This window comes from Pseudoliparis swirei, chromosome 24, assembly GCF_029220125.1.
Source record: "Pseudoliparis swirei isolate HS2019 ecotype Mariana Trench chromosome 24, NWPU_hadal_v1, whole genome shotgun sequence".
Classification (NCBI taxonomy): domain Eukaryota; kingdom Metazoa; phylum Chordata; class Actinopteri; order Perciformes; family Liparidae; genus Pseudoliparis; species Pseudoliparis swirei.
The window spans coordinates 14,240,414-14,265,397 of NC_079411.1; the positions used below are offsets into that span (position 1 = coordinate 14,240,414).

Here is a 24,984-nt window from a genome sequence, read left to right on the forward strand (position 1 = left end):
AACTCAAAAAGGCTTTGCAGCTGGTTGCCTCACTTTTTTAAGTTGACTCAACTTTTTTTTTTTTTAGAGTGCATGACATCTATTGCTTCTGTCCATCCTGGAGAGGTATCCTCCTCTGTTGCTCTCCTGAAGGTTTCTTCCCTTTTGTACCTGTGAAAGGGTTGTTTGGGAGTTGTTCCTGATCCGATGTGAGGTCCTGGGACAGGGATGTCGTATGTGTACATATTGTAAAGCCCTCTGAGGCAAATTTGTAATTGTGAGAATGGGCGATACAAATAAACTGAACTGAATTGAATGTAAATGAACCTGTGAACGAGGCTACACCGAGGATATTAAAGGAAAGATACTAGGCTCTCTCTAATACTGCACAGGCCCGGTGATGCAGAAGATCGCAGGAAGAGTCGGGTGAATTTATCTGAAATCTAGACTTGAAAATCGAACTTTCTTGCTGCTGCAATCTTATACTGATTTCCAAAGTGTTCCTGGAGAAGACCCTTTGCCACTTCATAGCCACGCTCTGGAGCCATATGTTGGCAGCTACACACCAGCTCTCGCGGCTGTCCTCTTGTAAATTGTTCCAAATAATACTAACAATCTGCCTTTGGTGCCTTTTCCTCCACTCCTTGTTCAAAGGAGTTAACAAGGCTTTTGTACTGTAGAGGGTCCCCTTCGAATGTAGGAATGTCTCTTGGCGGCAGAGATGATGAACGCTGCTGTTGCACCAGAGAGGCAGTTATTTCATTTTGCCTGTGCATGATGGCAAGTATGTCTTCAGTAGGATTTGTGCGGATTTGAGGGTTGGTAGAATACCTTTCTTCGTCCTGAGCGGATGTTAGTTGATGCTGAACGCGATGCGCTCCCAACCTACTGTTGTCCTGCTGTTGTTCGGATTGTATCGCTGTTGTTTTAAACCTTTTAAACCTTTGTTGTGTTTGCTTTGGTCGCACGTCCTGTAACAGTGGTATATTCCATTGTGTCATGTCGTCTTGCTTCTTAGATTCTGCTTCCGGCTTGTACTCCTTTGCCATAGGGTTTAAGCTGTTGACAAATTCTCGTTTCCTTTTTTCCTGGTCGAAATATGAAGCCATGCCATCGGAGGGTGTTCGAGAAGAACCTTTCAGACCAGAGGCCTGTAATACTGTCAACATAGCAGCGGAAGCCGCTAGTTCAGTGTCCAAATCATGCTGTTGTCTTCTCCTCCTCAGCTGTTGCTCCTGCTCTTCCAGTACATGGCTTTCCTTTAAAGCTGCCGCGCGAGCGATCAATGCAGCTCTATTTGCCTCCACTTCTATCCTTACAGAGGAAGTGGTCCTTGATTTCCAACTTCTATTACTCCTTTGATTTGAGCATTTACTACCCATATTAGAAACACTGTCATCTGGATTAATACCATCCTCCACTTTTTCATACACATTACCTTCATATGATGAAACCCACAATTCTGCATCAGCAATACATTCATCATTAAACATCATTTTTGCTTTAAACCATGTTTCGTGTTTTTCCCCTTCATCACATGGCAGCATACCCAACAGAAGTGTATGCATGCATTTTGCTTCATCACACACCTCAATCAACTCTTCAAGTACCTGTGTTTTATCACCCTGAGATATAAAACATTGAATTGATTTTCTCTTGACACTTGCTCTATTTAACTTTGCTTTTCTACCACTTTGCAACGTTTCTATTTTATCAGCAAGCGCCTTAGCAGTGAGCTTAACAACCCGTTTTTGCGTTTCAAGACCGCCAGGCACACCGAGTTTAGTATCAGCTTGCACATGAGTGTCAACAGTATTGTCCAGCGCCGCGTCACGCTTCTCCATGATAAAATGTCAATAGTCCATCACAACAAAGTCAAGAGCAAAGTCTATTGTTTGTGTCCGACCTCTTCGGCAACCAATGCATTGGGTTTTTTGTCCAGTCACGTGTGCACACAATTTAAATGGCCATAAACAGTGTAGCGCGACTCATACCTCCTCGCATTGGGCGCCGTGTGTGGATCCGGTTGTGCGATTGGTCCACAGCTGCTGTTGCGTAGCGGCGTAGCTCCGTCCAGCTGATGCTCCACAGCTGATGTTGCGCAGCGGCGTAGCTCCGTCCTCCAACCCCGCCACACATCCAAACGGCTCCCGCCGCTCCTCTGGTCCTCGACTCTCCTCCGCGCCTCCTTTACGTCCCAGACGTGCCGAAAGTTTGTAAACGAAGTTCCACCTTTGTGGTTCTAGGTTTTGACTAATGTTAAAGGAGCCCTGTCCTTTACTTGGACTACTGAGGCATTTTGGTTCCTCCGGCTAGATGATTGACGCGCTCTGTGGTTCTGCTGCTTGCTGTTCGTTTCAGACAACTTGCCTCCGACACCCAGAATGTTATTCATAGGTTTTTAATTGTGTGAAGTCCGGTAGAAAACAGCCTACCAGCTCACCGTGATACGGTCAAAACCTTTTTCCCGTTCCCGGGTCAAAAAACCTGCTGTCGCCAATTACATGGTGATTAATATAGGCGTACAAAATACCAGCAACAGCGCCACCCAGTGTATACATAAAACATACATTTACCTACACATGAAAATAATTTATCACAATGTAGTTTTTGGGGTTTTAAAATTTTAAGATTGCATAACATGTTCATTCAAAAGAGCCAACTTTTCAGTTCAGATGGGAATTCCAATCAGTCCGTTGCTGGTTCAAACTGAACTCGTTCAGCAAAAAACACAAGCACCGTTTTGTAAAATTGTGCACAGATATAACAGCTGATATTTAAGTAAGCTCCTATCTGCAACGTGGTCGTGGCATCGTAATTGTTTTCGTCGCTTTGGTTGTCTTTTAGCTGTTTTTTAATCAGGACCTGACAGACTGTTCATCACGGCTGAGCTGACAACGGCACTTTTTGTCTGCAGTGTGGGAGGCGCCGACGTTGAAAGTGATGATGACGCAGTGAACGTCGTTCAGGTCGAGGATTCATTAACCACGAAATAAGAAGAAGAAGAAAAAGGACTGGACTTCAGTTTGTGTGTGCTGTAGTGGTACAAAAGGAGATTACCATCAGCTCATCATCAAGCTTTCCAGCTCAGTAATCCACTAACATACTGTGAACACAACTTCAAAGAACTCACTGTCTAAATCACAGAGAACTACTGCTGCATAGGCTGGTTGGCAAAAAAGTACAAGTATAGGATGTGTCAAATACATGCAGTGAAAGGAGGGAGATACAACCTGACTGTTGTTAATTGACCCATGTCTGAATACCTCCAAATGAGTAAGGGGCTTGTAATATTTGATTAAGTTTCATCTACGGCAGAATGATACTCCATAGGCCAGATGAGAGAGGCTGCACAACTTTCAAGAAATGTTTTCTTGATTTATTGTTAACAATGAACTGCTCGCCTCCATTTTTTCACTCTAACCACGCATGATATGAAGGCTCCTTTGGAAATGATGACTGACTGATGATTCAGAAAGAGGAGGTTAAACGTGCTTCATGAGGAACGTAAGGCCTCTTCTCCTCTCAGAATAGGACAGTCTAGGCCAAGTTAGTCTTATTCTCCTTTTAAAGTGTGTGCCTTAAATCTGTGCTCCAGTTTACTTTGGACCGAAGCTCTGAAGTTTCTTCTGATCCTGACTGAGCCGCTCTCGTTGTCGAAGGTCAGGACATTCATTAAAATGGACAAACTGACTGGGCGATACTTTAAGGGTGTTGCCTCAGCCTCGACCTTTGCGAGAAGGCAGCGTTAAGACTCGACATTTGGGGCGTCTTCACGCAAACTGATAAATATTCCTTCCAGCCGCTCCTCTTCAAACCCGATCAGAGCTGTGATCTCAGCGGCTGCATCAATAAATAGTGCTCGTTGGCCTTCTATCTTCCTCCTTTTTAATTCCTCTGTCCATTTTCCTTTTCCTTCAACTTCCTCTGCTTCCAACATTCATGTCATGCATACACAACGCTGCCTTTCCTCAGACACTGATGTACTGGAAAGTCAGGCCGAGATAGACAGCTGCTCCCCTCACTGTAGGTTTGTGGATGAGCGAGGACCGGGAGGGCTGCCAATAGCCACAGTGATGTCCTTGTTCTCACACCATGGATAAAATACCTGATGACCCTGCAGAGATCACCTGTCACGGTGCATTTAACCCAGATGACAGCGCTCGGGTTTATGTGAGTCCAATCACTTATTTGTGTGTACAAATAAATGAATATATATATATATATTCATTTATTTGTATATATATAAAGGATGTTTAGCCATACTATTCTACTGAGAGCTGCAAATAGTTGGGTAGTCTTTTTGTGGTTTTTTAAAAGACTGAAGCTTTCAGTGTTTTCAGATGATTGCCGTAACCCAAACTGCACTTTCTCCATTCATTCAGTACTTATTGTGTGTCATGTAACTAGTTAATGACTTTTGTGCCAGCCCCTTAATTAAGTAATCCCACGCTGTTTCCTTGACCTTTGGTCACTGAAGGTAACTCTCTCACGGCGTACAGATAGCCTGAGCAGCAAATGGCCTCTTGCATTACTCCATTTTTCTAGAAACATAAACAGGCACCCTTAAGGAGTATTTTCCCCTAAAATGATTGTGGCAGCTGTCCCCAATCTGGCCTCGGCTGCTGGCTGGTTGGTAATCAACCAGCTGCTCTGACCGATTGGCAATCAGTCAGCAGCCGATGCTGCTTGTATAAAAGGGCAGCAGAGCTGGAGGGAGAGGGGAAGTGAGCAGAGGCGCAGTCTTGCGGTCTGCTCGGTGTGTGTGTGTTGCCGAAATAAACATGTCGTTCAACGAAACCTCTTGGTGCCTGGCTGATCCTTGGTGCTGGTGGGGGAAACCCATGGGTAGCGGCGTGAGACCTGCTACAATGATCATTTGTATTTCAATTTCTCATCACTTGTTACCTTGAATTATTTCTTCAATAATTCAAGGTAACACAGGGTAACAGAGCTGATGTAAGAATGTTCATTTTGGAGGGTGAAGTCTTCCATTAATTTTGGGAAATAACCTTAGCAAACAATAGAAGCATGTCATCTCATCTCGTACATCCCTGGTAGCAGTCGGCTAACAGTGATTATGTCATATAGCAAACTCATAAAAACATGTCTGGGGGTGTTGGTGCAACAGGGACTAGCCATCATCAAAGTGAACCCATTTCAACTTGTAAACACACAACCCTGTTTTTCAGAAGTTTACTGAATAGAATAGAATCAGCTTTAATGGCCATGTAGGTTTGCACATACATGGAATTTGACTCCGGTTACACTTTGCTCTTCCGTACTTATACACACACACAATATACAATAAGCGGGATAAATATAAAAAAGACATTAAGAATAAGAATATACACTTTTATTAATCCCCAAGGGGAAAAATTAGTTCAATTTAACCATCATCCTTTATTATTATGGAGTGGGCTGCGGTGAAGCCAAGCAACTGGGGGTTCAGTTCCTTGCCTTGCTCACACTGACTTGCAACTAATGAGAGGGCGCGGGATCGAACCACCACCCCCCTGCGGGTTGCAGCCCTCCACCCCACTGACCTAAAGAGCTAAAGCAAAGACAGTAGTCAAAAAGTGCAGATAGTGCAGATGGAAGAGTCTGATTAATTGTTCATCAGGGTGACGGCCAGTGGAAAGAAGCTATTTCTGTGTCTGGTGGTTTTGGCGTACAGTGCTCTGTAGCGCCTACCAGAGGGCAGGAGTTGGAACAGCTTGTGTCCAGGGTGTGAAGGGTCTGCAGTGATCTTTCCTGCCCGCTTCCTGACTCTGGCGGTGTACAAGTCCAGAATGGAGGGGAGGCTGGAACCAATGGTTCTTTCTGCAGACCTGACGATCCGCTGTATATATATGAGCTGTATAACCGGATAAACATAGGCGAAAATAAAGCCTGAGTTTGAAAGGATGGAGACGGTTTAGTAGTCTTATCAGAAAGCAATCATATAACTATTCAAGCAGTATATCCAGACTATTTTATGATGCATAGTGTCAGCAGCTAAAGCAGCCATGTGTTCTGTGTCACCGCAGAATATCAGGGGACTGGATTTTCTTTCCATGTATTCCTAAACCAAAAGACAACTCTGTTTCTGCCTCAGGGTCCAAATTACAAAGTAGATGTCTAAATGTCAAAAATGGCGAGCAGTTAATTTGGCACAGCTTATCATTGTCAAACTTGAGGAGTACCAATATTTTGCGCTTTAAAAACAATGTCATCTTGAAAATCTCAAAGAAAGAAAATATATGGTGCAGATGGAAAACCGTTCCTTTTTTTTTAGGCGAATCGAGCTGCTGCGGTTTGAACCAGTAATTGCAACTCAAGCGCAGAAGTGCATCACTAGAGAGGGGACATCGTCAAAAAGCAAATTTGAAGTGAATCAAGAAAAGATTGGATTGGCTGTCAAACAAACAAGCCACTCTTTCTCTCCCCAAAAAATAAATGCTTTCCATCTGTCTCCTTGTTTGCTCGCCCAACAACTCCAGACAACAGGCTGTATCTGTCACATTGTCCTCTCCCTGTGGTTAATTTGAATCACTCTAAGAAAAAAGTCAACAATGTAACCAATAGATACCACCATGAATCTTCCCCAGTTGATAACCTTCATGTGTTTGTGTTCCAACTTCCAAGTGTAATGATATAAAGCCAGATTCAATTCTTAGTGCATTCTGTTGACATGTTAGGGTTTTAAAGAGGGAATATTGGACATATTTGGATAACTCTGAATCAGAAAGTACTGTCAACAGCTATACAAAAAAAGATCTATTTTCTCCATGTTTTTAGTTGTAAAATATTGTTTAAAATGTTGAGACGAAGTAGTAAATGTGTATTTTAGATGTTTTCTTTTCACTATTGTGAATAAAGAAGGTATGGAAGCCAGAATCCCTAAATGGACCAGTACATGTTTTGCTCATAGTGCAGAGACATCCTTGTATTACCTCACAATACAATATGTTCTGTTGACACACACAACTGACTGAGCTGGTACACATACTATTGGATCCATTCCTTACCCCTTTACTCTTGTATTGTTTTGTTAGGAAAGGCTTCGACAAAGAAAAAGAAAAACTCCACCTTCCAAGTTTCACTCTAACTGCAGAGATCTGATGCTTGACAAATCTACTGGGCCTAATTAGTTGCTAAGCTATGATTGGACAATCGCTGGTGTGGGGGTTTGGCAAATGGCCCATTACCCAAGGACCCAATTGCCCCAAAGTAGACTGTTTCACTGGAAAAATGAGCCTAATGGTGTGGAGGACAGTGTCATGTGATGTGGCATCATCCTCAAACTCAGACAAAGGAATAACTGTATTAATACTACACAAGCCACAATGGAAATGGATTACACACATTTTCAAGTTATCAGAGATATGTTGCCCATCCATTTTGGTAGTGTATTATTACTCTTGTTTCGCAAGTGTGCGTGCATGCTTTGTGTGTTTTCTTCAGTCCCAGGAGGGGCGAGGAAGGGGAGTACACATCATATAACAGAACAAACAAGAGCATGAAAAAATCCACACCCACGACACCTGTCTGACCATGCATGACACCAGAACACACTGTTAACAACTCAAGGAGAGAGATAAGAGATAGGAAGTCCTAGCATGTAGAAAGAAAGGAACACATTAAATTCAATTCATCTGCTTTTTAATGTGTGTTTCTGGAGAGCCTAACAACCAACAGACTGTAAAAGAAGATAATATGCTCTGTTTTTTATGGGCTGCTCCTTGGATCAGAACACATGTGATTCATGTAGCCAATCAGATGTGGTTCCCCTTCCTTTGTCACATGCCGGCTCTTTATAATCAAAGCAACAACCTTGAGTGCTGAGAAATTAAGCCAAATACTGCAGTTCCTCAAATGACCACTTGAGGCTGGTTCCAAAAGAGTCAATCTCCATCGACCCTCAATAATTAAAACACTCCAACTTTATGATAAAGTCCATGGTTAGAATATACCATATTTGCACCATATTTTTGGTGCACAGCTGGTGAATACAAGGATATTCAGAACAGAACATTTAGTCAAGGTCTAGTAGAAATCTGAGAATACTATGTCCCTGTTAAGGGTTTACGACAGTGGGCCAAGTCAGATTCAATCAGTAACTGAGGAATATATTAAACTGACAATCATCCAAAACATCAAGCCAGTCACAATACTATACTTTGGTAGTTTGAGCAGCAACTTGTCAATATTTATGAATAAAAACCTGCTTTGTACTCACCTCCAAAGAGTGCTCTCAGTGACGCTGCCAATGTGAAAGTCATACAGCTTGGTGAGGATCAGGATCACCTGTAAAGAGAGGGGGTATAATCATTACAATCTTTGTATTGGGCATTCAAAAAAAGCAGTCAATATCTACACAGCAGCAGAAACGGCATCGCCTCTTTTTGCGAAGTGAGTGAGAAGAGCAAAACCTAATTTCTGTAGACTAAATACGATTCCACAGCCGGCAGCCGCTTAGCTTAGCTTAGCTTAGCACAAAGACTAAAAACATGGAGATATGGAAAACATGTCTCCGGTCAATAGTACAAGTTTCCACCTTCCTGCACCTCTAAATCTCACGCATTAATTTATATTTTTATCTCATTTGTGTGCTTCATTAAAAAGTGACATCTTCAAGTATTGCCGTCCCCTATAAGGTTGCCAGGCAACTAGCCAGGAATTTCCTAGCCAAGATATAGTCCGGCCCAGAACTTCTCAGCAAGAAGACAAATGAGCATCTCAACGCATCAAACAGTGCTTATAAAGGTGGAGTAGTGGGCTTTGAGAAGGACGTCCTTCTGATGCGTTGCTGCTCCTATTTAACTAGTACAAACAATAAATAGAATAACTACTCAATTATATGAATAATTACTTGTTTTCTTTGATATTTTTGTCACATAACATGCAAAAATAAATACCAGAAAATATGTATGTTGATGCTGTGTCTTCATTTGATCATGTGACAATGACAAGGCGATGGTGTGTGAGCTCCATAACTAATAAAAAGACAACACGAGGAGATGATCTGGGTCCGTTTTGACAATCATACCACAACAGGTTTATTAATATATATATCATTAAACATTGAACATGGACCATGTTTTTTGTGAATGGTGAACTGGAGGTATCTACAGCTAATTAGCGTAAACATGAACTCTCGTCAGAGTTAACGACACTCATGCACTGTTTTACTGCACTTTACACGCCGGTATGTTATTCAGAGAGAGGCATCTGCCCGCGTATATTACATCACCGCCTCCAAATTCTCGAGCGTGGCATTTATGCATGTGCAGCAGAAATGCTCCCTCGGAACGATGCTTTTACTGTGAGTTACTGCTTCGTACAACCTGGTTACACAGGTTCTGAGACTAATTAAAAACTACAGTTAGAATAAAAATGAAGTAATTAACATGTACTAGTTATTTTATGGGACTGTAAATCTTTTTTTTTTTTTTTAAAGGGAAAAAATTAACGTAAATTTTTATTTTTAAATCTCTTCAAAGACTGAACTTTAGGAGTTATTGTGAAGTGTGAACTTTTTTATTACAACCACATACGACCCTCAAAAAACCTAAATCCTAAAACTGAAACTGTAGTTGATGTCAATAGTAGAAATTGGACAATTAGTTCATCCGCTCTAAAACATTAATGTATCCTACTTAAAAACCGGCCCAGTGTTGCCAACTCTTTTCCAATGAAGGTAGCCAGCGGCACCAGTTCCAAAGGTCTTCAAATCTAGTGGGAAAGTATTCAAGTCGTCCCTTCAGCCCTCCCTCCAAAGACACTGCCCCAAAGATGATCATACTGAACGTAAACAACAGTGGCGGTTAGTAGTGCTGACAGCTGTTGAGATAGCAGCTTCAGGAAGAATGGCGACGAGCAGTGAGTGCACAGGCAGGTTTGGACGGGTTCATTCCGAAAAGAAAAAAAAATGTTGGCAAAGCATTTGATTTATTGATAACTGTTAAGAAATAATAAGAATATCACCAAATATAGCAAATATATATATTTTTTTAAACTACCAACCGTAAAGCTTTAAGATTAATAGTATTACCAACACATCTCTGTTTTCCTCACAGCTAGGATTAAAAGGTGCTAGGAGTAATGGATTAACATTTTGGATGATAATAATGATTAAATAATAATTTGTGTAACCAATGCTGTGTAGGTACTTGTGTAACTTTGCTTTTCTCTTGACTATGCACGCTGCCGTACGTGCTCGCCCGTGTGCAACAGTCTGTGTTCACAGCTTTGGTCTCTGCTCTTTTGGAGAGATAACCGGCAGGCGGGGCCCTTTGATAAACTCGATGTTACTGCACAGTCCTCAGAGCAAATAACAAGACCCAAAGGCCAAGTCTGCCATGACGGGATCAGTGGTCAGCTGTGATCCTCCGCTCTGGGTGCAAAGTGTCGCACAGAGAGACTGCTGCTAACGTCCATGACTGATATGCACCGCTGCTGGTTTCGGGCTGCCGTCAGATGTGTGGGAAAGAAGGCAGTCCAAACAACTTAAAACCCAGAAAGGTTCACAAGCAGTTATTCGGCATGCGTCACATACTTGAACTGAGCTCCTATCCTTTTACTTAAATGCTATTGGCATGCATCGGGTTATGAGTTCCCTGCTGCTCTTTGTCATTAGCATCCATGTCTCTCGATAGCGTCTCCGGCCACTCGACAATCCTATGCTGGTATACATAGCAACCTGACAAGCTACTTGAGTCACTCCGCTGGGGTGGGGGGGGGGGGGGGGGCAGGAGGTGTGGCCTTGACTCTTCTGACAGGCGTCAGCGAGTGGGCTAGATGAGGGGAAGCTGAATTTCTGTAAGGAATAGATCCCCGTTCTCCCCTACTACTCATGTCCCTTGTGACGATCCGAGGCCCGCAGACTTCCAGGACCTTTCCACCTCTGGCCGAGCCTCGCTGTCCCCACAGGCGCATCTGAACTAGCCAGCCGCTCACCAGGGTTCTTGTGGGAAGATGTGCCACATGCCCAAAGGATCCTCCTCCTAAGACTGAAAATGTGTCTCAGGCCAAGCATTGCCAGCAACAGGATAATGTGGAATAAGAGGAAAATGGATTCTTGCCATGTGGCTGCAGCACAGAGAAGAACTGGCTCTGTGTTTGTGCGTTTTTCAGGGTACATCTTTTTGTAAGTGTTTCTAAGTGAAATGTTGTGTTGTCAGATGTGAATGGGTTCTTCTCTGCTGGACACACACACACACACACTCTCAACCCAACATGAAGTCTGAATTAAAAATCCAAGACACCGGCTAAAGAAGAGAAACACTTCAAATGCTTTTAAGAAATTCTCATAAATGTGGTGCTGTCGAGCAGATTATTAACTGCTTATTTACATGCTGGCTCTCATCTGTTCACAGCCTTTGTTAAGCAGACGATGGATGTTATGGACGGACACATTTTTGGCACACTTTAAACATAATTATTTATTTGACTTTATTATTCTACCACTGCAATTATTGAATACAAATGTTAAGTCACATTGCATTAGCCTTGTTGCCTTAGCAATTAATCAGATGTGGTGAAAACTAATTATGTGAGTCAAAGGGCCATACACAGTTTTGAATATTGGTTCATCTTATCGCGACTTTTCTGAGAGCATTGTACCGGGGGATAAATAATTCTGTGAATGTTAAGGACGTGTCACCTGAGCGTCGTACTGTTACTGCAATAAAGAAGAAAGGGTTCCACAAGGAAGACGTCTCTCCACAGCAAGGCCATCGGGGACCGGAGCGGGAGGAGGTCCAATTAAACGCTCAGAATTATATTGTAGAGTTGTACAATTTAAATGAATGGTGATATCATTAAGTTATATAAATAATTTCAAACAGGATAATGCCAACATATATATGAAGTCTACCTGGGTAACAGCAGACCACCTGGTCTGAGTTATGAGTTATATGAGGAATGTGATGCACATGAGGTATGATAAGTACTGTACGAGTTATAAGAGGAATATGAGGTACATAAGGTATACGACATATGAGTTATATGAGGAATGTGATGCACATGAGGTATGATAAATACGAGTTATGAGAGGAATATGAGGTACATAAGGTACATGAGGTACATGTGGTATGGAGTATATGAGTTATATTAGGAATACAAGGTATATGAGGTATATGAGTGTGGCAGCTATGGGGTTGGCGTCTCCAATTGGCCTCGGCTGTGGGCTGATTGGTAACCAGCCAGCTGCTCTGGCTGATTGGCAATCAGCCAGCAGCTGACGCTGCTCTCATAAAGGAGCAGTAGAGAGAGGGGTGTGGGAGAGTGGAGAGTTAGCAGAGGCGCAGTCTTGCGGTCTGTTGGTAAATAAAGAATGTTGCCGAACAGAACCTTGGTATTGTTGAATCTCTGGTGCTTTGGGGGGAAACCCACGGGTGACGGCTGTGGAGCTGTTACACTGGAGGAAAAAAGCACCAGAGATTCGACAAGGTACATGAGGTACATCAGATATATGAGTACCATGAGGTATATTAATTATATGAGAAGTATGAGGTCCATGAGCTATGAGTTATATGAGGTATATGCGGTATATGAGTTTTATGATAAATATGAGGTACATGAGGTATAAGGTATATGATTTATATGAGGTACATGAGGGACGTGAGGTCCGATAGTCTTCTTATAACAGACCATTATTATAATTATTAGTACACATACATATTAATAATGCCTGATAACACATTATAAAACATTTATTAATGAGTTGTACGGTCACGTATCATATACTTCATCATGGCGGGTCACTCACTGACATGTTTAGATTACAAGCTGGGTATGAGACAAAAGGGATCATTGTTTCCTTCAAAGGGTCAGTGTGTAGCATTAAGGGAGAATCTATTAGCGGACATGGAATATGATATGATTGGATGTGTTTTCATTAGTGTACAATGACATGAAAAACCTTGTTTCTTCATAATAGCTCAGAAAAACCAACGCTGGCTCTGAAGAGGGCCTTTTGTGTTTTCTTGTAGTTCAGTTGCAACCTCACCGCTCGATGGTGCTACATCCTTCGCACTACTTATTTAAGTAAAGAGACATATCAACTATTAATATTAAAATGTCAGAGTGACCAGTAGTTATAAAGTGTTATGATACATGATCTCAGGAGTCCTTGTATGGATTATTGTTAAAGAATCCTAAATTGCTCAATAGCTCAAATCTATGATTATGCTATAGGAAGATCACGCCACATTGAAACTATACTTGTAGAGAGTTTGACAGATAACAAACTTTTCCCAGTGCAGAATTTCAAACAATTTTTTCATGAATCCGGCATCATAATTCATTTGACTCTATTCAAAGGCTCCAGGGGCATCAACGGGACCAATCAATGGCTAGCAAAAGATGTAATCTCGAATCGAGCTTCTCTAATACAGCTCCTCAGACACTTTTAGTATGTTAGATCCAACAATTTCAAAGACTGTTTTGTCCGTTTTGTTCCGAACAAAAGAGTTCTATGTGCCTTCGTCAGGCAAAATGTCACGCTACCCCAGTACACACACACACACACACACCCACAATTTTGTTAGTCTACAAACAAATGTCAGGATAGTCGACAACAAATGGCAGGTGAAACAGATCATTATCTAGAAGTGATTAAGCCTCTCATTCGCATGTCAACAGCGGCGCAATTACTTTCAATTGGCGAGAGCTGTTTATGAGAATCGACGTTAACTGGTAGTGACGCCGAGTGAGTGGATAAATACACAGCCAGAGGTTTGCTGAACTGTGTGGATCATAAGTGGACAAAAATAGAGCGCTGCGATAAAGAGGGGCACAACAACAACAACAACAACAACTTTGGCCTTTGGAAAGCTCCCAGTGGCACAACACAGACAACCCGTGTCAACTGGATGACGACCCTCTCAGAGCAGGCCCCTCCCTCCAGGAGCCAGGTGGGAGGAGCCAGGTCCTCAGAGAGATCCTACTCACTGGGTTTGGCTGCAAGACTGAATGAGCTGGTGGCAGGGAGCCAGTCTCTTTCTCTCTCTCTGTCTGTCTGTCACTCTGTCGCTCCGTCTCTCTCTATCTTTCTCTCTGTCTCTCTCTCCCCCTCTCTCTTTACTGTGTACAGATGGTACCAAAATCTCAATTCCTCTTTGATACCTTGATTGACAAAACAACAACTGAAACAATTCTCCGACAGTTTGACTATTTATTTGTTCAACTGTATCGGTCTCTTCAACCCTGTCACACAATGTTGTATTTAAGTTCAATAAAAAGTAATTAAATGTTTGTTTAATGTTCAAATATTGACCACATCTTTTAAAACGATGAGGTCACTGTCACAAGCATTACCAATCTCAGACAACAAAGAGCAAAGCTTTTTTGTTCTTTTTTTGCAAATATTACTATTGTGAGGAACAGCTGGTTGATAGGAAAATTATGATTTAATTACAATTACATCATGTCATCATATTCAGTTTCCATTGTGTCCCAAACAGGGCTGTATCACCATACTCTACAATTAAATGAAATCAAGGCTTTAATGCCTCAGGTGGGAAAATATATATTTTTCTGAGTGATGAATATGTCCATGATGTTGTGGGGTGTTTAGCAATATCTAAAAATAAAAAAAGATTATCCAAATCATACTTGAGGAACTCAGTCGCTCTAAAATGTGTTATTGGAGTTATTTGAGGATGTTCTATTCTGCTCCCCTGATATTAATGCATTACTTCACGAGCAAAGGCTTTGAAACTAAACGTGAATGCTAACGATAGCTTCATAGCTGACGTTAGTTCATAAACGGAGAAACAATACATACTGATGGATAAATGAACAACACCTTTTCATATCAGGTTAAGAGAGAACAGCTGCAGTAATACTCCGACCTGTGAAACTAGTATTTTTCAGAGGATAACTAAGGATTATCATATTCAATGGATCACCATTAAATCAAGGAAGGGCTGAGATGGATAGGTGGATGCGGATGAATCGATGGGCAGATAAATGGATGGATGAGTAGAAGGATAAATGGATGATGGGTGGATCGATGGATTGATACACATTCACATCTTTCATATTCCACATATGCATGTATCTTTGTGACTGCTTCATGGCCAGCAGTAGAACATTTAAACCCAAACTCCCATGTTTCTTTGCATCACGGGGGATTTTGAGCAGAGAAAAGGATCCTACTTGGGAGAACGGGAGGACTGGAGCTAGGTGTATCACATTAGTCCCCGGCTATGACGGACACTGGCGTGCCTCTCTGCTATATGTTTCTGTTGTGCAGTCAAGGGCAAAAGCAAGCGCCCCTTGTGCATGTAGTGTTCTGTAAAATGACTCATTATTAACTGCTTATGCTACACGGAGAAATAATCCTTTTAAAGCCTTGAAAGCTTCTTAAAAGGTAAGAAAAAAAACAAGGTTATGTTAAATTTCCACTCTGAGTGTTGCAATTAACTTATCAGTCTTATGCACAAATTAAATACATGTATCACGTCGGAGATGAAGGCCATTGGGGGATGAGAGGAAGTGAATTAAGATGTAAAATGAGATTGCATGTGTAAATACTGTTGCTGCCGGTGTGTTGTGTCGTCCCATCAAGGCCACACCGGGGAGAAGACTGCAGCACTGTGCTCCTTCTGGACATCACTCACTCTGCTTCCTTGCAGCTTCCTCCTCCTCTCTCTCTCTGTCACTCTGCCTCTTTGCTCTCCTTCTCACGCTCTCCATCTGTGTCTGAATCACTTCCCTCCTCCCACCCTTCCTTCCTCTTATGCCTCCCCGGAGAGAAGTCCTCGCTCATTTACTGCATCCTCCATGTGTCTGTCCTCCCTTGTTCCCTTTTCTTCTCGCCAGCCCCCTCTCACCCCACCATTACGCCGTTGACTCGGAGTATTCCTCCCAACTGAAGCTGCTTTATCTCCGTTTATCAGGGTTCGCCTTTTCCCTCTACCCATTGTACTGGTCTCCTGTGGTTTTTCTCAGTTCTTTTACGAAGCTCATATCTTTATTCTCTCAGTTGTTTCTCATATTTATTTCCAAATCTGCCAGAACGCTCTCCACCTTCACTTCGTCCTTTTTTCTGGAGTTGTCTCTTCCTAAGGCTCTCTCTTTTTTGATTTGTCTGCCTTGTTTTGTTTCCTCCTCTCTCTCTCCCACCATCTCTGTCAGCTTTGGCCTATTAAAACAGACAGACCTCGACTCCGAGTTGAATACTGTCAGAATCCCTAATTAAAATCCTTTTCTTTTTGGAAGTAGTGGATGTCGAACTACAATGAAAAAAAAGTAAGTGTGCTGCCCGTGTGTGTGGTCACATGGTGAAGTGGAGCATCGTGTCGTTACGACAGAATCTTCACTCACCTCTGAACAGCAGATCACAGTAAAGACTGCGTAGATGAAGAACTACACGGAAATCAGCCGAAACCAAACGAGTAAAACAGAAGTTCGACTTGCGTTTGTGTTCTTTCAAGTACAAAACTGATGCCAACACACACAGATGAAGTGAAGCTGTATATAATGTTAGTAAATGAGTGCGTCTGCGGACGGCAGCAGTGTATTCGCTGTTGCCACTGACGGGCTCAGATTGGGACAATAAGTGTCTGACGACATTCTGGAAAAAAGCCTACAGAAAAATAAGATATTTACTTTACCTTTCACTTTATTTAATTATTTATTCGCACATAAAAGAAAAACAGGACAAATGTAACATTATTAAAAGAGACAGAAATGAGTGCAGGTGAGAAAAGAAACCCAAAGAGCTTATACAAGGTTCTCACCTATAGAAATACATATAATAATATCTTTCACTTGATTCTGCTTTGTTTTGTATTGTGTGCCCACTCCAAGAAGTCTCGTTCTGCAATCTTACCTTACACCCACGCTCTTGAAAACAGCTAGATATTCAATGATGACATTCAAGATCTTATAGATAACACTAAGCTACGCTCCCTGCACTCCAACAAAACACACTGACAGCACCAGCACTCATCTCTCCAACTGTCACTCACGTTTCCAATGTAGTCTTCAGACAACACGTCACATGACACAATAGCGAGTAAAGGGTTCTTTCCTTAATGCTGTCAGATACTTCTAACAATCAGATCACATCAGTGTCAACACGCTCTTTAAGTGAAGCGTGCAACAGATCACAGAAGTTCTGATCGTACCGCGGTTTTGAGCCACGGATCGAATTAGCTGAAGAAAAAACTAAAACATCCCCAAAAATATTTTTAACCTTAAGAACTCGTCACTCGATTTGATTTGGAAAAGATCATGATGACGATTTCATTTACCATCGACCAATCATCAGGGATAGGTGACCAGGAAGCATTAATGCAGATTACAGATTACATTGTTACTGAATAAAGGCAGGAAACAGAAATGATGGTTAAACTGTATCATTATTGTGCAGTTCATAAGCCTGATGGGCTGTGGAGGGGGATCAACGACCCCTTTACACCACTAGGCTACTTTCAGTCTTTTATCGGACCGACATTGACTCAATGTCCAGAGGACAGAAAGAGTCGGGGATCAAAATATGTGGAGTGAAAGGACAACCCCCTCCAACAATGAACCACACCCGGCTGCAGCGTTCTCAAAACTGGACCACTTTCATGAAATGGTTGTCCCCAATATTGACATGAAAGCATATATAGCATGGAATATAAAGGTGCAATACCCAATTTACCCTTTAAAGCCGAGCACGGAGAAATGTCGGGTCTTCAACAGACGGATTTAAAAACAGCTTTCTAGTGAAGCATCAAACACTGAAATAGCAAGGGGATCAGACATGAGAGATTTCCTCAAAGCAATATGTTTTCTTCCAAGTAACTTAAGTTTAATGTTTAAAGTGATATCATTTTGGAGCAAAATCTTGGCATTGCATCATAATTGTCTGAGCAGATGACATTTCATTCAAAAAAGAGCTAGTGGATCAATGTCCTGAGGTCAACTGGTGAACCAATCAAGTGGCCTGCAAGGTAGGAGCGAGCCTATCAGCTCCATCTCCTCAGGTGGATTCTAGACTGTGGGAGGAAGTCATATTACAAATGTATATTCCCTCCCTAAAAAAACAACCATATCCACCATCTCACGGAAGCACAATATATTCTACATCAGCTTGAAAGACATGAGATCGAAACGTTACCATAACAACCGCTGTGTGCAAAACTGCTGCAAGTGTTCACAGCTCCAACCATTCTGAATCCAATGTTTTCTAATAAGTCGAGAAAAAACGCTGCTATCTCCTTCAAAGAGGATTAATAATTTGTCAAAAGCAAGAATCTTCTGGCACAGGTGATATAAAAATGCTGAAAAGCACCTTACTTAAAAAAGGAAATTGGAAAACAATTTATTTAACTCATACTTCTTGCTGCACTGCGATGAGCTGGCTGCCGACATACATAGCATGCTGTTGAGCTCCTGGGTAACGTTTGCTGCCATTTTGAAGGATTTCCATAAGCTGATGGATGATTCACTTTGAAAACAAAACAAACAGCCTTGACCGGGTATTTTAAGGTCATTCCAGGCATTCGTTTCATCCTCCTTGGATTGTTTCCTGCATGAAGACATCAGCCTCATTCTAGACTCTGATACATTTTAACTTGCCAAAAAAATAAAAAAACATAGTTTTAAACAAGTCTTTAGTTCATGGAAGAAGAACTTCCACGATCTCCATTTGCTATTTCAGGCGTTTCAAAAGCAAACGGGACACCTGCAATCACAGATTCCCCCCTAGCTGTTCTGTCCCATGATGCATCTGTCTCTCAGGCCAGCTCCTGAGCAAGTGAAGCGAAGTAAACACTATCTGGCTGGCCGTGGAGCCTCCACTGAGGGGTAGCGCTTATCACAGTGCAGGCAAGGGTGCAGGGGAAAAAAAGGAGTGTGTAGACTGCCTGACTCATACTGTATGACAGAGACAGATAGAGAACAGTGGAAGCATTGACACAGACAAGCCAGACACGCGAGTAACACCAAAAAAGACATCCTGCAATGAACCAATGTGGAACTACCGTAACTCATGCTGATAAAACACACAGGCAGCAAAGCAGCACAGGTTTTGTTGTTGTTTTCATTTTCAACTGCATCCCATTTTTCACATTTTATCATGAACACATGGAGGCTTAATTCAGTGGGAGCACACTGGCAAACCTGGGAGTCTTTCAAAGACATTCCCTGTCTGGGGGCATATCAAAATGTAGCCTTGCGTGTTCACTAATTAGCAAATAGTAATTGATGCACACGTATTCTATAAACAGCTGGTATAGTAAAGCTACAACAGGAAAAGGTGTGGCGAGTCAAGATCATCCCTCACCTGCTCGTCTTCCTGCCAGCAACCTCCTGACCCCAAAGCTGACCCCTTATTGCGTACTTGTGACTGCCTCGCTCTCCAACATATCCGTTCTTCCCATCCCCCTCATCCTGATCCTCCTCTACCATGAAAGCACTCTTGTCCTGAATGCCCTTGTCCTGTGTTTGAGTCCCTGCTGTGTTCATAACAATAAGCTTTCTTCTGTCTGACCTAATTATTATCTTCATCGTGTTCTTGCGCGTTAAGCAGATTTTATTGTATTGTTATAATTCATTACTAATCCAGCGAGAGGCTTCTGTCTGGCCAGAGATCGGCCATAGTGTGTTTGTAACCGACTTTTGTTTTGTTTAACCCTCCTGTTACCTTCAAATGTACCAACATCTGCTACCATTGGGTTAAATTTGACCAGAAATTATTATAAACCAAATGTATGTTTGTTTGTTAAATAAAACCTAAATATTTTTGAAGATTATAAAATTGCATGCTATAGTGACCACACTAGCATCCAAAACTAGTGTGTAAAATGTTGATTTCTTATATTATATACAGCTCAAAATAGCCAAAGAACACTGATGCATTCAAAATGTGTACAGGACACTGAAAACATATCAGCATCTTATGTTTACCCAGTTGTCTCCATAAATTAGGGAAAGTCATGAAATATGGCTCAAAAAAATGGATGTCAATCATATATTCAGAGACTTTAAAAATCCTAAAGTGACCTAAAGGTAGCAGGAGGGTTAAGTTAACTGTACTATTTAATGTTCAGTGTTCTGTAACATAACAGTTGTACTCGTTGCTGCCAATCTTTGTTGTGTTAAAAATCCACCACCGCGAGTGAAGTCAGTGAACTGTTCATCAGCTAAAGGTCCCGGGCCGCCGAGATAGCATAGTCCGACTAAAGCAAGATTCGAATTATACCATCATGTAAACGCACTGAGTGATGCGTGAAGCGTCAACTCACCAGACCTTCTTGCTCCCTCAGGTTCCGCTCCGCCGACAGAATTTAGTTGAGCCGGTTCTCGGTGCTATTTAACAACAGAACCACTTCAACCAGCGCTTGAGCAACACTTTAACGACTGTGAACATAACATAACACTGGACCCCACTCAGGGAGAACTGAGAAAATCACCTCAACGCCCTCCATCCACCCCCCGCCCCAATTATTTGGTAAAAAAAGTAGGGCCAAATGATCTTTAACATTTGCCCGTTTAGAATGTACTTGTAATGGGGGGTGTGAAGGACCCAAATGTAGAATGACAGTAATCCAGAATAGTTTAGATTCACTTAATTCCAGGAAGATTCAATGAAATACAAACAGTCTCTGCTCCTCCAGTCAAACAGGAGCGGCTCCCGGGAAAACTCCAACAGGAACCGAAAGGAGCTACGGCAGCTCTCGTGGTCGGGCACAGAAGGCTTTGGCGGTGTTCTGCGACAGAGACAAGGCGGAGGGTCTAAACGGGCCGGGTAATGGGACAAAGGGCTTTTGTGTACTCTGCACCCTCATCATGGAATATGTTGCAGAATGATTTCAAACTCAAAGAATTGACACCACTTACTGCTTTTAAATATAAAATAAAAGAAATGGAGGCAGCTTACAAAAAATGTTTTTTAAATTAACTTGGTTATGTCACTGTCTCTTAACTTGTCTTCTTCTGTGTCGTCTTTCTGTTATGATTTGTTTCTTATGTTGCTGCCTGTCTTGGCCAGGTCTACATCGAAAAAATAGATGTTTAATGTCAATGGGACTTTCCTGGTTAAAAAAAGGTTTAATAATTAATACAAATAAATATAGACTACCGTTCAAAAGTTTGGGGTCATCCAGACAATTTTGTGTCTTCCATGAAAACTCACTTATTTATCAAATTAATTGAAAATATACTGCAACTAACGATTATTTTGATAATCGATTAATCCAGGGGTCCCCAAACTTTTTCCTGAGAGGGCCACATAATGTTTCCCTTGTCTGCTGGAGGGCCGGGGGGGGGGGGCTAGTGAGAGTGTGCGCACCTCTGCGCGCGCATCACGGCTGAGCGATGCGCGTGTCACTTGCTGTGAGCACTGCGCGTGCAGACAGCATTTAACGGAGCGGAGCAGCGCGTGCGCTCTGATCGCTCTTTTAATGCAGTATCGATACAAAAAATATGCTAAATCACATCGTTTTTAACGTAGGCTACGGGTACTTTGTCAGCAGATGTAGCGGACTAACATTCAAGCTAACCTACTTCCCAAACGCTGTGGACATCTGAACGCTGATTGGCCGAGACGCGACACGTCCCGTCAAAGATGTTCTATTGCGAAGAGCACCACTTCACATTTTCTCCGTGTCTCACTGCAATCTCAACGGCAACGGGTGAAAAAAATTATAAAACGGAACACGTCTCTGGTAGTTTGGGGACCACTGGATTAATCTGTTGATTATTTTTTCGATTAATCGATTAATCGGATTTTTAAAAAATAATGGAATTTTCAACCCTTTATTCAAAACAGGGTTCGTACGGTCATGGAAAACCTGGAAAAGTCATGGAGTTTTTAAATGGCTATTAGCAGGCCTAGAAAAGTAATTAATTAGTAATTTTTGGAAAAGTAATGCAAATGTTAAATTCAAATATTAATTTAAACGGAATATATACGGTATGCTTTGGAATTCTCATTGTTAGTTTAAATACTACATCTTCTCACTTGTTCATGTATACACAGAGTTTTCACATTCGCCACGGAAAAATAACCACTTTTCTACGTTATACTGCTTGTGGAAATGCCACACACGTGGTAACATCTAGCGCCCTGTGGTGTCTGGGTTCATAACATCACCCGTAGGCGCACTCAGCTCTGTGAATGTCACTCCGACGACGTAAATGACTTCCGCTTCCAGCGTCACGAGGGCAGCAGCAGCCAATTAGATTCACTAACGGAGGAGCAGCTCAGCGCTGATTGGCTCTCACAACGCACCATTATGGTCTGTCCTCTCTCCGCTCCGCTCTTGTTTCTCCTGCGCCGCTCTGCGCTCAAATCAACTTTTTTTTATACTCCGTGACTTATTGAGTACCGTAATAATCGCGCGACAAAACGAATCGATAATGAAATTCGTGCCAACTATTTTAATAATCGATTTTTAGCGATTTTATCGATTCGTTGTTGCAGCCCTAGTCAAGACATTGACAAGGTTAGAAATAATGATTAATATTTGAAGTATTAATTTTGTTCTTCGAACTTCAAGCTCAAAGGAAGGCCAGTTGTATAGCTTATATCACCAGCATAACTGTTTTCAGCTGTGCTAACATAATTGCACAAGAGTTTTCTAATCAGATATTAGTCTTCTAAGGCGATTAGCAAACACAATGTACCATTAGAACACTGGAGTGATAGTTGATGGAAATGGGCCTCTATACACCTATGGAGATATTTCATTTGAAACCAGATGTTTCCACCTAGAAGTCATTTACCACATTAACAATGTATAGTGTGTATTTTTGATTAATGTTATCTTTATTGAAAAAACAGTGCTTTTCTTTGAAAAATAAAGACCCCCAAACTTTTGAACGGTAGTGTATATATATATATATATATATACTGTATTTATATATGCATTTATATATACGTATATATATATGTTGGGGAAAATCATATAACATTAGCTTGAACTCCTTAAATTTAGCCTGCAGAAGCAATTATTTAACTTGCTATGATACTTGGTAATCTAACAGATGTTTTCTGTAAATCGGGATTTGGGCATCAACAAAAGGAAACTGCATCATGAGTGTGGTCTGATAACCTTGACACAACCTGAGTGAATCCTGTGGCAAGTTATTTTGGTTTAGAAAAACATTGAAGAAGGAACACAACATGTTTGCGAAGCAGGAAAGGCTCTGGTCACCGTGATCCAACCGGGGTAAATCGTGTGCCAGGTTCTCCAACAATTTATCTGATTGGTTAAAAGGTCTGATGGGAGGGCTAAATTTACACTACAAATATGTGCTAAATATTCTAGAAAGACAGATTTGTTGAACTTGTTGAATGTTGCCGTGTGCTCATTAAAACACTTCCCGCTGTGTTGCTTCGCCAAATCAACGTCTCTCTGCTCTTCATTTGCCACAACAATAGGTGGTGCAGCAGAGTGGAAAGTGAGAGTGATGGAGCTGACGAGGTGGGTGTGACGACCAGCTGAGCTGATTAGCTGAGTGCAACAGAGTGGACAGGTGAGAGTGATGGAGCTGATGGTGGCACACAATGTATGTGTTGGCACCACAGAAACCAATTAGCATTACATTTAGGCTACAAAACAAACTTAGTTCGATATGTGGGAAAAAACACTTAAATGTACCTTCAGAATAACTCAACACTTCGGGTTTGTTTCACCCATCCAACCTGTGTGTTTGGTGCTGGTCCATGTGGGTCGATACCTTGAAAGGTAGCGAGTACAGAGACCCAGCTCTATAGGCACAACATAACATGATTACAAACCCAGTCAAGCGGCGCTTTGACATTTCTGGAAAAACTCTGTATGCTTTATGGTCATACCTTCTCTGTGTATGTGAAGCACATAGAGGTCATTGATAAACTGATCAATAATCTGGCCTTGCCCGCTCTAAAGGACAGGCGATCTCCAAAACTTTTAGCTGTGCACCAAAACACGTTTAGAATCCCTTCACAACATATCTGATTTTGATAGATTTCATAAGCTGAACAATCAATTTGCCTCAATGAACTTTTAAAGGACTACACTTTTTCATGATGCATGAAAAATAACTATTTCAATCATGCAATACATTGCTTGAATGACTGCAACAAGTTCAGTCCTCACATGGGGCGATAAAAAATACATTTTAAACATCCTTTACTTATCTAGCCAAGCTTCAATGCAGCTGTGAGAGATTTCCGTAAACCAATTAGAAGAAGAAAAGGTCATACAGTAGCCTGAGACAAAAAGAGATAAACGCCCGATTGGATTGGTTCAAGCTCTAATTTTGGCCATCATACTTTGCACTTAGTTATTCGATTGAGCATTGAAGTAGAGAAGATGAGACTTTATGCCCATTTCATTCCGTCTCCAAATGCTACTGATTAAAAAGAGGAAACTTATCAAAATGGTTTGAAGCGCCCCAGATCGCTGCGTTCGTGTGATGCAGAATGTGCAAGAGATGAAAACTGATCAGAATCTATAATTACGTTTTGTAAGAGTAACAACAACATGAGACATGAGTTTCATATCTATATAAACAAAGAAAAAGAGCAATATGCTGCAGGAAAAAGATATCTATTGCAATAAAATGTTTCATGAGGACGTCAAGTTGATTTCTTAAGAGTCCAGCCCTGCTATTATTTGACAGGTTAGACCAGGGGTCGGTAACCTATGGCTCGCATACAATTTTGAGTTGAAAAAAAGAAAATCTCCGCCCACCCCCTGTAATTTTCTCTATCGCGCCAGATTACAGCAGAATTAATGTCAGGTCCTTTTCTGAAAGACGTCTTTGTTCTTTTAATAAACTAAACGTATCTACACAACAGCATGTTATTTCTGTCTCTACGTGTCGCGGTAACACTTCTCGGCTCGCCGTCTCACGCGCCGCAGAGATCCGATGCCGGCGTGTGCGGCATCGGAGCGGACCAAAGAAAAAGTCACCTGCAATAAAAGTGTACAAATATAATATAATATGTTTCCTTATATAAGAAAGTATCTTTTTATAGTTGACACCACCGAGGTTGTCATGTCCCTCATGGCCTTGAATGGTATGGCT

General features: G+C 41.7%; 1 protein-coding gene across 1 annotated transcript in view; it reads right to left on the reverse strand.

Moving 5' to 3' along the window:
- sorcs3a (sortilin related VPS10 domain containing receptor 3a) overlaps nt 1–24,984 on the reverse strand; it is a 259,289-nt gene that overhangs the window by 134,990 nt on the left and 99,315 nt on the right. The window contains exon 2 of the mRNA XM_056408465.1: nt 8,201–8,268. Coding sequence (XP_056264440.1) covers nt 8,201–8,268 — 68 coding nt within the window. The remainder of the gene's footprint in view (nt 1–8,200; nt 8,269–24,984) is intronic.